Source organism: Gavialis gangeticus, unplaced genomic scaffold (genome assembly GCF_001723915.1).
Source record: "Gavialis gangeticus isolate Ggan-Ray unplaced genomic scaffold, GavGan_comp1, whole genome shotgun sequence".
Taxonomy (NCBI): domain Eukaryota; kingdom Metazoa; phylum Chordata; order Crocodylia; family Gavialidae; genus Gavialis; species Gavialis gangeticus.
In genome coordinates, this window is record NW_017729032.1 from 150,366,253 (window position 1) to 150,381,924 (window position 15,672).

The 15,672-nt window shown below is 44.3% G+C and overlaps 1 protein-coding gene and 1 long non-coding RNA gene across 5 annotated transcripts in view; one reads left to right on the forward strand and one right to left on the reverse strand.

Annotated features, from left to right (window-relative positions):
- The window catches only part of RFX8 (RFX family member 8, lacking RFX DNA binding domain), a 75,796-nt gene that overhangs the window by 31,869 nt on the left and 28,255 nt on the right, over nt 1–15,672 (forward strand). For 2 of the 4 annotated variants that reach the window (XM_019525325.1, XM_019525324.1), the window contains exons 8-11: nt 3,439–3,552; nt 4,236–4,386; nt 8,192–8,250; nt 14,376–14,532. In XM_019525325.1, coding sequence (XP_019380870.1) covers nt 3,439–3,552; nt 4,236–4,386; nt 8,192–8,250; nt 14,376–14,532 — 481 coding nt within the window. The remainder of the gene's footprint in view (nt 1–3,438; nt 3,553–4,235; nt 4,387–8,191; nt 8,251–14,375; nt 14,533–15,672) is intronic. The other 2 variants (XM_019525327.1, XM_019525328.1) reach the window with 2 other exon arrangements.
- On the reverse strand, nt 12,121–15,672 carry LOC109303184. Its single transcript, XR_002099023.1, has 2 exons — nt 15,626–15,672; nt 12,121–13,185 (listed from the first exon to the last, which is right to left on the reverse strand). It is a non-coding gene; the product is annotated as an uncharacterized LOC109303184 (long non-coding RNA).

Sequence of the window (15,672 nt, forward strand, 5' to 3'; positions counted from 1 at the left end):
GCTGAAGCCCCCCCCACCCGCACAGATCCAGGGGCACATACCCCCTCAATGCCCTCCCAGGGTGTGCACAGCGGTGGGAGCTGCCCCCCACATTCCCTGGACAAGCTGCGGCTCCATCTGGTGCCCAAGAACCTGCCCCAACCCCACTCCCTGCTTCACCACAGGGCCCTTGATCAACCCTCCTATGCCCCTTCCTTTCCCCCTCCCCTTCCACCACAACAAACTTACCAGCTGCTTACAGCTGTATCGGAAATCGGATTGGTATCAGCTGATATGCCTCCTTAAAAATTGACTATCAGTATCAGCTCCCAAAATCTCTATCGGTGCACTCCTACTAGGAATCTAGCATTCAGTTTCTGCATATACTGAGAATCGTTGCCATCTTGGTAGGGCTAGCATTTGTGTACCTGTTTCAGGCCTACACTAACAGGGATTCTCAAACTACACTTTTTCCCTCCCACAAATCCCCTCCCCACCCAGGGGTCCAATCTGGTAGAGCACATGATAGAGCACATGTCAAGACCACACCTAACACACTAACAGAAATGAACTCTACAAAAACACAACGACCATTCCCTATTAGAACGGCCTTTGGCCTAGTGGCTAAGGCGTTCTCCTGGACAGCACGATGTGGATTTGAATTCCTTGGTCTAAGCAGGGTCTAGAGCAATGTTTCTTAGCCAGGGTGCCACATCACTCTGGGGTGCCATGAGATCTTTTCAAGAGTGTCATTGGGTGCCATGCAATATAGCACATAGGTGTGCAAACACCTATACGTGGTTCATGAAGTAAACACAGAGATTTAAAATCAGAATCCATTGTGTCAAAAACATTCTGACCTGTTGTGGTCTTTCTGAGTTCTTTGCAACAGAACTGTTCTATTATTTTTCCATAATCAAAAAATGAGTGAAAGCTAAGAACTGATATTTTCTGAGTCCAACTAAGGATGCCTTGGGTCTAAAAAGTTTAAGAACCACTGGTCTAGACCCTAAGTCTCACCCATTTTGGGTAAAAGTTCTAACAATTGAGGCACCGAATAAAAGGGGAGCACCTTGCCACTTGATGTAAAGGAAAGAAGGGACCATGGCGTTGTTTTTGAAAGAAATGATATAGGCAGCTAACTAAGAGAGGGTTTGAGCTGCAAATCCTATTTTGTCAAAGCTATCTCCTTGCAATCCAGGGTTAGGCATCAAAGCCTTGAAAGCAGCAGAATTCAACTTGCTCCTCTCTCTAACATTTTCTGTTGGCTATCTTAGTCAGCTACCTGTTGTAAATCTCATTCTGAGACACCTGATTCTCTCCATGCATTGTATGGGGATTTAAACACTTAACGCAGGGCTGTGGACTCCAGATCAGAAGCTAAGCTCCTAGGTCCCTTTTGTGGAACTTGACCCTAGTGTCTAGTCTGAGTAGTTCAGAGAAAATAGTCTTTCCCTCAGCCTCTACCCATGGCCATGCGGTGCTATCTGTCCAGTGGTAAAATAGGCCCCTGTGCCATAATGCACCCCTGTTTTGAGGAAAGGTCTCTACAGTCCCTGTCATAGTAGCTCCTCTTGCTCTTCCATTCACAGATGTGGGGGAAGCCACAAATCTACTCCTTGAGCTCAAGGTTATCTTTTTGTTTAGAGGAACTGAACCACTGAAGCTAACAGTGGGTTCCTTGGGGTCATGGAATTAAGGTATGCATTTCATGCTACAGGTAGATTTCTTTTTCTGTCCCAACAGGTTTCATTCCCAGATCCCAAGCAATGTAAATGTTATTAAAGTTATCCACATAATTAGTTCTTGTTTTTCACCTTAAAAGATATATTATGAATATTGGCATGTCAATTGTATTGGTTGTTTACAGCTAATTATACATATGCTAAGTAATCTATACAGATATGCTTGAGTTAAAACACTTAAGGACCAGATATTTAGTCTCAACAAAAATCCAAAAGCTCAGGGAATGACAAAGAACAAGGCTTCTGCCCTGTGTTTAAGCTGATTTGTATAGAAACAAGAGTTAAGCAGGGGTGTGTAGAACTGCTCTTCTGAAATTTATACTTTATACTAAATCATTTAATACCTTTATCTGGAAGCACATTTACATTTCTTGTATCTTTGCCCCCCATTTTTAATCCTTCTTTCTGAAGTTTAACATTAAGTTTAACCTGGGCTAGGGACAGACATTCAAAAAGCCTGAGCCTGAATTGATTCAATCTTTTCAGGTTAGTCTAACCTAGCTAGGCTGAACTGGTTTGTAACTGCACAGACATTCTCTCTGATCTAGGGAAATTCAGGCACATGCCTGCAGTGGCTCAGGCTAGAAGCCGGGGGGGGTGCTACAGCAGCCTTCTATAGTGCTGAGCTGAGAGGGGTGTGGTCAGGCCCTGGCAGGATGCTCTGATTAGGGAGGAGTGGCAACCCCCACCACCTGAGCATGCCTGCACCATCCCTACTCATTGCTCAAGGGCTGGGAGTGTTGCCAGACACCAGCCCTGGGCTAGCACACTGAGGTAAAGGAGGGGTGTGCAGTGCATGCATCTGTTGCTGATACTGAGCTTTTCAATCTCCCTCTCCCTGCTTCTTCATACTGTCTGTAAATCTGACAGGCAAGGGAGCCATCAGGGGGCTGATAAGTGTTTATCAGTGCATCAACAAAACAAGCCTCTCTCTTTAGTTCAAGCTTTTCTTAAACAGCTTTTTCCAAGGAAGAAACGGAGGGATATTACCAGCTAACTATTGATTAGCTCCAAAAAGCCCTAAGTGGACACTGTTCTATCTGCCTGTCCCAGTGAAATTGGAGACACACACAGACAGACACTGCTTAGCATTAGCTAGCATACTGCATGCCTAGGGTCCGTGGGGCTGGGGTCCATGCTGTGGGAGGGAGGGAAGCGGGGACCCTGCTTGAGCAGCAAGCAGGGAAGGGGGGCAGGGGGAAGCAAGGCAGACCCTGCTGTGCCTGCAATCTCTGATGGAGCTCTGGCTAAGGAGCAGAGGGGCAGGGCCAGCTCTGCTCTCTGGAGCTGCAAAGCTTCTGGGATGCTGGGGGACTCTGGTTTAACTTAAACCAGGTAGGGGTCTGGGACAGATATTGCATAAACTGCTTTGACCCAAATCAGTTAAGTCTGATGCTACATTCAACCAGATTTATCTTAAACCCGTTTCAGCCATTTTGAAAAGGGTTTATGTGCACTGGACTTATGTTCTGTTACAGGTATAAACCAGTTTCTGATCACTTAAACCAGTTTATATGTAATGTCTGCCCCGGCCCTGATGTTCTAACTTGTGCCTGCATCTGGGTTATGCCTGCCAGAAAACCAAAGAACCATAACCATTTTCATGGGAGCTCCTTTTTTTGCTGTTCTAAGAAGTGTTGTTTTTATTGTACTCTCTGTAGTATTCCATAAGTGTGAGTTCAAATGAAAATTAATTAATGACCTTATACCATAGGTGGAAGACTGTATCACATCTTTCTGGAAGTCTTTGCAGCCTGAAATAATAATACTCATGTCATCGCCAGACATGTGCCAGTTGTTTAAATGCTACGATAGACAGCTATTCAAGGTACTGCAGATGCACAATTGTTTATTGTAATTATTTTACAATCATATTTGTAAGATATTGCTACCTAAAAAAAATCACAATTGTTTATTATGTGCCTATACCATAGGAATTGTCTGAATTTTAAGCATTTTTTTGCATTCTGTGTTGAAACACTATGTTTGGGATGTTCAAAGAAGCCTGTTGAGAGTTTGGCACTCAACTCTCAGTGAATGTCCATAGGCTCCTTTGAAAGTCCATGGCCTGCACTAGTGGAATGAGTATGGTTTTACAAGCTTGAGAGTATATATGAGTGATAAGAATGAACATTTTATTATTGCTCTTTATCTTTTGTTTTTTCAATTTGTTTTTTACTTTGACAGCACTATATGTTTTCTATTTAAACATCAGGATCAAAACACTCAGTTCTTCAGCCATAGAATTTCAGTTTTACCTGAAACTGGTTATAATGATACAGGTAGATAATTTATTAAAGCAATGATGTTTAGGCATTTACAATTAGAATCTGTTCCTAATGTTATTAAAATCAGTGGAAGTTTAGCCATTCACTTCAGTGGAAGAAGAAACAGGTGTCCAATAGAATTACACTTATGGCATAAATCTGAATCATATCTTATGATGCTATAAACAGATGTAGCATATCAATTATATGAAATTTGTATATTCCCTATGACATTTTATTGCAGGAAATGGAGAGCATTCTGCTTCATGATTTCCTGGAAGATGTCTCTATACAATATTTAAAGTCGGTCAGATTGTTTAGTAAAAATGTTAGCATTTGGCTAGTTAGTGCTTTGGAAGATTTTCCGCTACTGCTACGGATGCTCAAAATAAAAGGTATGTTGCAGTATAATATGGAGATATTATAAGATAGGTAGATATGTAGGAAGAAAAGATATCCAAAACATAATGGTCAATCTGCTTTTAGGCTTAATTTACTCTATAAAGATGACTATATCACAAAACCATTTTTTAAATGAACTTGAAAAACTGTCAGATTGGATAACTGTGATAAAGGGATTAGTTGGCTGCTACCAAAAAGACATAGTTTTGTATAATTAACAAAAAGGAGCGGGGAATATGCCCATTTCATGCTGTCCATGCTAATCAAAACTGTATCAGTACCCCAGTATGATCACTTTGGCAGCATAAAAGATAATGAAGATTATGAATAATATGAACATAGATGGTAGCAAAGAACAGCTAAAAATAACAGCAGATTTTGTCTTAAAGTTATACTGTATTACCAGTTTAGTAGTTTTGTAAATTTTAAATGACTAAGTGCAAATTTACCAGCAGGTAAATAGTGATAATGGTTTGTAAAGTTCTTATTCATTTGTGAAATTATTAGACTTGGGGCTGGTAACATGCTATTTTATTAAGGTTCTCTGACACTTCCCATCATAAGGCTGTATTTTCAATTTCATATTACTTTTTCAAACTTTAACCATTGTTTTGCCCATGTTAATATAATCCTTGAGATTTTTTTTTTTTGTAATACTCCAGCATCATCATGCTTTGGAGCACAAACATTAAGTTTGGTACTGGGGGAAGGAATTTAGATCAGGAATCTTCCACTGCTCTTATGACTATCCCCTCCAAATTGGGCCATGTTAAAGTCTTTGGACAGTATCATTTGCTCATTCTTAGGGGTCTGTCCAACTTTAGGAGGCAGCCAGCCAATTTTGTGGGCAGATTGCAGGGCCAGCTGCCATTTTTGAGGGCTTATCATGGGGGGGGGGGGGGTGTGTGTGTGTGTGTGTGTGTGCGTGTGTGTGTGTGTGTGTGTGTGCGTGTGTGTGTGTGTGTGTGTGTGCGTGTGTGTGTGTGTGTGTGTGTGCGTGTGTGTGTGTGTGTGTGTGTGCGTGTGTGTGTGTGTGTGTGTGTGCGTGTGTGTGTGTGTGTGTGTGTGCGTGTGTGTGTGTGTGTGTGTGTGCGTGTGTGTGTGTGTGTGTGTGTGCGTGTGTGTGTGTGTGTGTGTGTGTGTGTGTGTGTGTGTCGCCCATGCCTCTGATTGGTCAAGGGGCCCCAGTGGTCCTGCCCCTCACCACTGGTTGGCAAGAGTTGTCCATGATATGCCCTTGCCCCTCATTGCTGACTGGTTTTGTGAAGGCTGTCTGTCATGTGCCCAACCTGATCCCTGCTGACTTCCTGCCCCTGGGGCAGGGGGCTGGATTTGATGATCTTCCGAGGTCCCTTCCAGCCTATGAGTCTATGAATCTTTGGTTTCCCCCTGTGCCATCAGCCCCCGCTTTCCCCTTCCCCACTGGTGGGCTATGAAGCCTGGCCACAGTGCCATGAGAAGTGCTGGCTCCCTCTGGGGAGCCAGAATTTTATTTTCAGTAAGTTTTCTTTTTTTCATGGATTTTGCAGACATTGCCTGCTTTTGCAGACAATTCCAGATTTTGCATTTTCTGCTAATTCTTTGAAATAACGATTTTGGTAGGTCCCTACTCATACTCAGTAAAGACTCAAGAGTTTAATAGACAAAATCGCTAAAGATTCTCCTGTATATCTAAAGATTACCTTGCTTGAGCCTTTAAACAGCTCCTACTGCTGAGCACTGCCTGTGCATCATCCCCACAGTGAGATTTGCTTCATGCCAGAGCAACAAGGACAAAGCCCGATTTTTCCCTTTAATGGCTGTTCCCAGCTACTCCAGGCTTGGGTGGGGCCTAGAACTAGGAGTGACAGTAGAAAGCCTGTACATCAAATGAGGCCACTGGAGGTAGGATGGAAGAAAAAGCTATTTGATTCAAGTCCAAACAAGGCATAGGCAAAACAGCAAGGAGGCAAAGGAATAGATTGGAAGGAGTCTGTTGAGACTGGGAGTGTACAAGGAGATGAGAAACTGCAACTGAGAGCTGGAGAGGAAAAGCTAGAGAGGGATATTGGGACAGGAAACCAAGCAGGGAAGCTGGAAATGACTGGGACTTGTTGCGGGGACTGGGATTGGAAGCCAGGAGGACAGTAACACAATCAGCTGTGAAAGTGGAGCACTGAAATCAGTTGAGCAGCTGTGGTGGAGTGGGAAGACTGGACTGTCTGGACAAAAAACTGAAACTAGGAACCAGTGGGAATGAATGGGTAAGATGAAGAAGAGACTGATCTGAAAAGACTTGGGCTGCTAAGGGAGAAAAAGGAGGAGAAGGACCTTCCTACCTTTTAGCTAAACAGTTAGTGGTTTGGGCACTTGTCTAGGGAGTGAGAGACCCATGTTCTGTGCTCCCCTCATCATCCCACCATGGACTTGCAGGTCCAAAAGCATCTTGTATGGAAGCTTATGCAGGACAAGAAGAAAAGGAAACAAATGGGTGTGTGGCTTAGTGAAACACTGCACTTCAAAGTGAAGTGTTCTGGGTTCTAGCTGCTGACAATGTTGCTTCTGAATTTTGCTCTAATAGCCATTGGATAGACAGCCATGGGCTAGAGAGTAAATTACCAGAGTAGATCCCTTCAGACCATACTCTGAGAGACAGGCCAAAGTTATAGAGAGGGGAGCAAGATGTAAAATCTATGCAAGTGGCCCTTAATTCCACTTATGTGATCAAGTTTAGCTGTGTAAGTGCTATTTACTGACCTGAAAGGGAGTCGGATTTGGGCCTGTCTTAGATTGGGCACTCAAAATTAGTGAATATTTTTTACTTTAATCACTTAGTGCCTCACTTCCCATCTGTAGGTTGTGGCTAACACCATCCTTTCTCCTCATGAGGGTTTTTGAAGATAATTAATGTTTGCAAAGCTCTCAGGTACTATAGTGATGAGCACATGAGGAAATTAAAAATTCTGTCTTCAGAGCAAGATATGCATAGTGTATAATAAATAAAGTCCATTTACTGAAGAGTGAGGATAAACAAGACATTGAATAGGCTCACATTAAGTGAGCATCATCCATCCTGTGCACTGAATGAAGCAAGGTTCCTATGGATAAAATAGTGCATGATTGTGTAACTTAAAACATCATAATGCATGTAAACAAGGAGGATGAGCTCAAGTTGCATAAGCAACCTTAATTCTGGCATATCCTAACTTTTGAACACTTGGCTTGGCATCCTTAACACAGTTCTTTTAACATAGATATCCTTGGACTTCTGGTTCACATGGTTTGCATAGTCTCAGAAGACCAAGAGCCCAAATCAAAGGAAAATACAGCTTAGCTGGAATGTTCTCTAACTTGTTTTATAGTATCATTGGATATCTCTGTACCTCAAAATTATATTTTTAATTTTTTTTATCCTTAGATCAGACAGGGACCTCTTAAGTTTTGTATAGTGCCCAGCATATAATTTAGTATTTACCCTTCACAGCTGTAAAAGCTGAAAGGTGAATATTTAAAATGTTAAATATCAAAAGATGTATAATGAATGTTCTTTTAATTGTTGTTAAGTTGTAATATGAATGTACATTGCTGTAAGATAAGAAAAAAGTGTTGATTGGAAATGTTGAGGTTTCATCATGGCTGTATTGATCTGAGGTATAGGGAACAGTGTTCACAGGGCAGCTCCTGTGTGCTAACTGCAAGCTTTAGAGTGATGGAGCTTGATACTGCAAGATGCTGGCTGAGTGCCCTCTCTAAGTTCTGAGTTAGCTTGTCTTCATTAGTGTCCTTTAGGATGTAAAATGGCCTCTTTTTCTTTAACAGAAGTCACTGTTTTTGTGAAAAGAATAAGAAGAAAGACGTATCTTTCTAATATGGTGAAGGTATGTTTCAGGTACTTTTGAAAAAAGAATCCATGAAGCACTCACCCCTAAGTCTAGCCTAATTCATACCTTACTGTAGGAATATCACAGTAAAGCAGTTCTTTATGTTTGTTTACTGCCTTAACTAACTGATTGGTGATTACATCATGCCTCACCTTCCCCTCTCCACCAAATCTACATACCAAGAGCACTCTCTTTGGGTATTCTTTCCTACTCTGGATCCCGAAGAAATCTCTCTAACAGAATCGGGGACCTACGCTGTGGAAAACAATAGACTGACCAGTTTAAGGCGGGTGGATGACATTGAGGATAACAATGGTAGCCACACATTTTCTTCCCTACGACCCAAGAAATTAATCAGAAAAGGTAATAGAGCCCCACTTGACTCTGTGGCCTCTCTAAAGGAGATAAATTGCCAAAGAACAGGGGAAGGGGCCTGCAAACCAAGCTATCCCTAGCTACTGGTATTTTTCCATCCTGGGCAAAATAATTGTTGCTCCTCTGTCCTCCCCATTTATGTAGCTGACTGTGCCAACTACTCAGAAGCTGCTGATCACTAAATCAGCTCTAGACAGGCACTCTTTTTTCTTCCAGCTCAGCCACCCTGTGTGAGGATAGGAAGTGCTTATTTTGTCCACAAGGACTCAAGCTTTGCCTCTACATCATGGATGGGCAAAGTCCAGCCCGCAGGCTGGATCCAGTCAGCAGTGGACTCCATTTCCCAGCAGTCCCTGTGTATGGCTGGAGCCCTCTGCAGCTGTGCATGAGGCTGAGGCTGGGGTTGCCATGGAGACCAGCCTCAGCCGTGCTGGCAGGGCACATGGCAGAGCAGGGTAGGGGGCTGCTCCAGAGCTGCTCGGATCTTCAGTGGGGGCAGCTTGCTCCGGAGCCAGGGCAGAGCCACGATCATAGGCAGATTAATGGATGGGCCAGCTGGGCCTCTACCAGTTCAGGACCCCAGGATCCTCATCACCAGGGAAGTGGAAGCTGCAGTTTTAAACTCGGCATCTGTTTTTGTCTCCCAACAGGGAGACAAAAATGGCACCAAGTTTAAAACCGCAGCTTTCCCATTTGCTTCCCTGGGACCTGGAAGCAGGGCCCCTCCATCAATGGGGCAGGGCTGGGGCTGGGCCAGGAAAGCCATGTCATGCCTGGGGGAGGTGGCAATGCACCAGGTGGGGAGGGGGCCTAGCGGAGCCAAGAGAGCTACAGCCCACCTGGCCGGAGTGGGGTGGCCCTCAGGGCTAGGCCGGGTCAGGAGCACCACGGTGCACTGCACCTTTGTGGGCGGCAGTGCTGGGAGGGCCTTGGGGGCTATAGCCCCCCCAAATTCATCATAGCCCTCCTGCGGCCACCCCTCCCAGTGCTGCAGCCTGCCCGCAGAGACACAGCATAGCACTCCTGGCCCAACCCAGCTCCGCCCAGCCCTCTGCATCTACATGGCTGCACGGGACACCTGGGCAGCAACTCCCTGCAGGTAAGCGTAATAGGGGCTGGGTGAGGAGCTAGTCTGAGCTGCTTGCAGTGGCGGGGGGTGAGGGAGGGCTGCCCTCGTGTGATCAAGAGTGGGGAAAGGAGGAAGACCTGTAAGGGGAAAGTGTGTGTGTGTGTGTGTGTGTGTGTGTGTCCATCTGTCTGTGCATGTGTGTGTGTCTTCATGGCATGGAGAGTGTGTTTTTTGTCTGTGTCCATGTGAAGAGAGAGAGTAAAGTGTGCATGCCTGTGTGTGTGCACACCTGTGTGTGTGCATGTGTGTATACATTCAGCCGGAGTAGGGAGAAGAGGCTGGCATGTGCCCCCTGCAGCCTGGTGGGGTCCACGCGGCCTCCCCCAGCAGCACTAGGTGGGAAGGGGCCCCTTCCCTGCCCCCCCCCCTGCAGCCCAGCTCCCAAGGGGGAGCCAGAGTGGGGCCAGCCTCAGCTGTACTGCTGGGCTGGAGGAGTCAGACACCTCAGGACCCCCGCACCCACCCTGCCCCAAGTCAGGGCAGGAAATGAGACAAAGCCATGGCTTGTCTGGGGGGGCATGGGGAGGGGGTGGCAGTTCCTGCCACTGCACGCATCCCAGGAGGCATGGGGGTGTGTGCACCGGGATCTGCATGGGGCAGGGCGGCTGCCACTGCAGGCTGGAGCCAGGGCAGCACCAGACTCTTCCTGGTGGGGGGGCCTGGCCTGTGCTGGGATGGGTGGCAGTGGTGCTGGGAGGGGGTGTGGGGGGGCTACAGTGAATTTTCAGGTGGCTGCACCCTCCCCCAGAACCCCTTACCTGCACCACCACTGCAGTTCCAGCTCCAGCATGCAGTGGCAGCCTGCCCTGCCCCGTGCAGCAGATCCAGGGGCACGCACCTCCCATGCCTCCCAGAGTGTAGCAGCAGGAGCCACACCCACCCCCCCATAAGCCACTCGCAGATCAGTCCCACACCCCACCAGCTGTACAGCACGTGCTCCTCCCCTAGCCCCAGGCTGCCCCAGCCCAACTCCCTCCCTCACCGCTGCCTGTGTGACCCTCCTTACCCTGCTGCAGCCACCGAAAGCCTACAGCCAAGCTGCCTTATGGTCCTATCTTTGCCCCACATTTGGGGGGGCTAAGCCCTGTTAACCTCCTCCTTGGCCACCTATAAGGGGGCCTCCAATTTTGTGTTTGGCCAGGGCCCCAGTACCCCTAAATCCTCATCTGGCCGTGATTTATAGCCTGCATGCTCTGGGCAGGGGTGTGCAAGCAGGGGATTGTGGCTGTGCCCCAGCTCCTTGCAGCGGTGACAGCCTGGTCTGGAGCAGGGGCAGAGCCTGCTTGCTCACCCCTTCCTGGAGCATGCAGGCTACAGATTATGACTCTGCCCTGGCTCCAGAGCAAGCTGCCCCCCAGTCACAAGACCCCAGCAGCTCCAGACCAGCAACCTGCTATGTCACATGCCCTGCCAGCAGGGCTGAGACTGGTTTCCATGGCAACCCCAGCCTTGAGCTTTCACAGCAGTAGCTGTGGCTGGAGTCTCCCTGGAGACCAGCCCCAGCCATGCAGGCAGGGGCTGCTGGGAAATGGAATCTGGCTACAAGGCAGATCAGCCATTTTGCCCACCCCTGCTCTACATGGATCCTGGGTGTATGCCAGGTGTGGCACGAAGCCTTAAGCCATTTCCACTGATTAGTGCCACCCTCCCTCATTTGACGGGATATTCTAAGGAAATCTCTGCAAGTTAACCATCACTGAGCTTCCTTCTTTAGGGTTATCTGGGGTTTTGTATGCAGGGAGAGGGCCTGAAACACAAAATAGGAGATCTGTGACAGTATGCGTCTCCTGCCCCTTCTTGTCCTATAGTGTTATTCTTCCTACATCAAATAACCAGAAACTCCAGCAAGAAGCTCTTCTTTTAACCCTCCAACCCAAAATGTCTTCCTCCTACACATACAAGGTTTGTTCCTGAGGTGCTAAGCATGTGACTGCAGTAGTTCTTGAGGGTGCTGATTACATCAGAAGAACAGGCCCATGCATATTTTTCAACATTGTGCCTTGCATACACCTAGAGCATGACCTGCAAGAGTCCCAAGTGCCTACAATTCACACTGATTCAAATTCATTTGTTTTAACTCGGGGCATCTTTCTTTGCTGTACTTGAGCTCTGTTGTTAGGGAGCCGGCTGCAACTTTCTGATTCTCCACTGCCCGCTACTAGTGCATATTAAAACTATTAGGGAGTCAGGTGTAGCTTGTGCTACTGGGCTTCATACAGAGTAAAATTCTTCTGGTGCAGGAGATCTTCATTGGCAGTATCTGGCTTTAGATTCTTAGGTTCACTTTGCACCATCTCTGCAGCACAAAGTGAACTTTGAAAACTGGAGATTCTGGGACACCATACTGTGTACTCACAAACCAAACATTTCAGATCTGATTTTTATTTATAGCAGGGAAACATCTACAGCTCACCTGACTAAATTATATTTACACCCACCATAAGACCTCCTTAAACTACCAAAGAATCAAGCCTCTCATATATTTAAAAATATATATTTTAACAAGTGATATACATAATAAGTGTTTTAAAAATAAATCCTTTGAAAACCCTGGTAACAAATTCACCCTATAGTCCAGGCATACCTTGAATTTTACCTGGAGATAAATTGGCAGTCTCCATCTGTCACTGTCATCCAAGTGAGAAGCACCTGGTAATGACTGTGTCACTGCTGTTTGTGAATGATATAACTACCACTTGTAGCATGCTTGACAGCAATCTAGCCACCTGGTGAGGAAGCATGGATAATTATGGCCAGGTCAGCATTGGAAAGGAAAATGTTATCTACCCACCACATGTGGATAAAGCACACTTAGCATCTGTTTCTATCTAGACATCCAGAAGTAATAGGGTGGGAATACCCTTTGAGTGGGAAGTGTGGGTATAACTTCTGCCACTTTTCCTGGTTGCTTCCTCCACTCTATAAGCATTATCTGTGGGTTGTCACCGTTAGCTTTCAGGTGCACAAGGCGGATCCGGACCAGGCGGATCTAAAGCAGTGTCCTTCAAACGGCATTAGGTTGTTGGAGAAAAAGACACAAATGAAGACAATTTCAACTTAGGTAATAACCTAAGATATTGTAGTGTTCTTTTGGGGTTTTTTTCTCCATTTACACTTCCCCTACTCTATCTTCTACTTTCCTAAACCTTTAGCTTGTGTACCCTCTAAACATTTGCACTGTGGTTGCAGTGACATGAAGTGTCATTCTTTTATAACTGGTCTCACAAAATCCTAGGAGTTCATAACAAATTTAAAAGTGGGCTGCTACCTAGAAAAGCTAGAGAACTACTGATCTAAAGTAATAAAAAAGTATGATGGGGCGATCAGCAATGTGAAGGTACTACAACTCATATTTCCTCCTTGATGTTCATGGTCACATTCTCTTGCTTTTAGCAGCAGCTGTCAGAAATTTGGGGTCGTCTTATTTCCTGATGATAGAAAAATGGAGGCCTGATTTGTAATTCAGATGCTTGCATTCTGGGATTTTTTGTTGGGGGTGGGGGTTGAGAGTCTGGAAACTCCAGATGGAACAGAGAGAAGAAAAACGTAGCCTGTAATTCTGCCCATAAGTGATTGTTGCAATAAACTGGAATGAATGTGAAGTGGAATGTTATTGATAGTGTAGTAGAGTTGGTTGAATAATAACTCCCTTCCTTCCACCCCCAAAAAATCCAGAAAAAAACCCATCAGGTTTGGAATGATACATGAAAAGAAATGGGCCAGCTGCCATCCAGTTCTGCTTGTCGGGTCATATTATTTAGTGTTCATGAGTATCCAGATGATTGCTGGGCCTTTGCAAAAATGTTTGTGAATCCTAAAAGTTTACTGGATTTTGACACAAGTAGTTATTCACCTAGGAGTCCACCTTGTGGAGTGTTATTAATTATGCATTTCACTATTCTACCCTTGAAAAAAGTTTTGGTCAGCAATCCAAAACAATGTCATGTAGTGTAGGTGACCAGTCACAAAAAACAAAGACAATTCATAAACTATAGGTTGAAAATTGCAGAGCTATTTGGTGAATACCTATCAATAGAAAATATAGTCACTGACATTAGAATCAGGTCACTGCAAATCTCTGAGAAATGGGGCACACTCTCAACTAATGTTATTTTTTGTTAATAATTCAACCAGCTTAATATTTCAGCTGTTAAAAGTTTGGGGTGTTAGGTTTTTTTTTTTGCTTTTTTTTTCTGAGCAGAAATGAAAAGCTGCTTTTTGATGTAATTAAGATGTACACATCTGGAATTGAGCCAAAGGTATTGAGGAAGCATTAGTTTTGATATACCTTTTAATTCTTTGGATGTAAGTATCTTCTTTGACATAAGAGCAGCAGGCAAGGGTATTGATCTGCCTTTTTTTTTTTTTTTTTTTTAAACTTGTCAACATTGCCTGCCTCACCGTGCTCAAGATTACAACATGAGAAGTACATCTGTATTGCTGAATACATAATCTGTAGGTTCCTAACTAGATCATTAATGGTCATTTAGGCACTGGATATATTGGTTGAATAATATTATTAAACTCCATATTCCAACTTATTAAATAAGGATACTTTTATGGCAGAGACTGAGGGCTTAAAAATGAAAGACATGAACTCTTTTCTTATTATCTATAGACAATGAGAATAGTCTTGAACAACAACAGCAGAGTCAGTGCTTTAAAGTCAGACTTGAATGCTGTCCTCAATCAGGAAATACTGGACATTCCTGGAAACACCTTGCAAAAGAAGTTTAAGCATGTGGATGGAATGGAAAGAGACTTGGAGCTCAAATGTAATGTTTTATATCTCTTTTCCATTAATTGATACTTGTAGTTAACATGCAATTAAAGCTTTACCATATCTTCTCTGTTTATTCATGAATCTGCCCTAACAGGAAGCATAATCTTGCTGTAACACTATTGGAAAAGGTCCAATAAAATTGAGATTGAAACACGAAGCATTACTCTCTAAGCATTGAAGTATAAGAATGACAGGCTTTCAGTTCTAGTTCTGTTGTGCTGCTTTCTATGGCAGCAGCAACTTTATGCCATCAAAACGATGTGCCTTGAGCACAAGGTTGACATATAGGAATACCTATTTTTTTTTACTGTTGTCTTTAGCAGAGACAAGTATGGAGGGCTGTGGGGGCTGAGGAGATTTTCCTGTGTTAGTAAGTGAAGCACATAAAATTCATTCCAAGTGGCCTGATTTAGATATTGCTTGGTGAATAGGACAGATTATTAACGTTGCAGAATCAGTACCTTTCCGCTACATTTTGGCATGGAAAACCGAGATTGATTTGTACAGCAAAAGATACAGGGTTTATTATAAGAAGCAATGATGTAATGCATTTGCAGTTTTAATGAATAATGATAGGACTAGAATGACAAACATTCTTAGATTAATAATCTGCCATTGAAATTATTAGAGAGGCAGGCAACTTGATCTACTGAACTGAACGTGAGATTGACAGAAAGTCTTGACTTTTATTCCTGGTTCTACCAGTGTCATGCTGTGTGACAAAGGGTCCCTCAGAACCTCTACTGAGACTATTTTTCCTATGGGAAAAATAATTTCTCATTCCCAGAAATGTTATCCTAATTGGATTAGGGTTATATAATGGTTTGAAAATCTAAGGGCCAGAGTGTTGTAGCTATAATGGCCCAGGGAATATGTAAGAAATGAAGTTTGCTTGTTAACATCTTTTATTGGACCAATTTTGGGAAAGATGTTAGACAAGTTTTTGAGCACAACATGGCTAAATTCTCTCCCAACTATATAGTTACCAAACAAGCCTTGCTACCTGGAAAGTGCAGAGTATGTATTACTTTGAAGCTATTCATTAGTGATTGCCTAATTTTGTAGAAGTAGATTTATTGCGTTACCTGTCTTTTGTGATGGTGTCTTGATCTGGCCAGCACTGTGCTTTTAG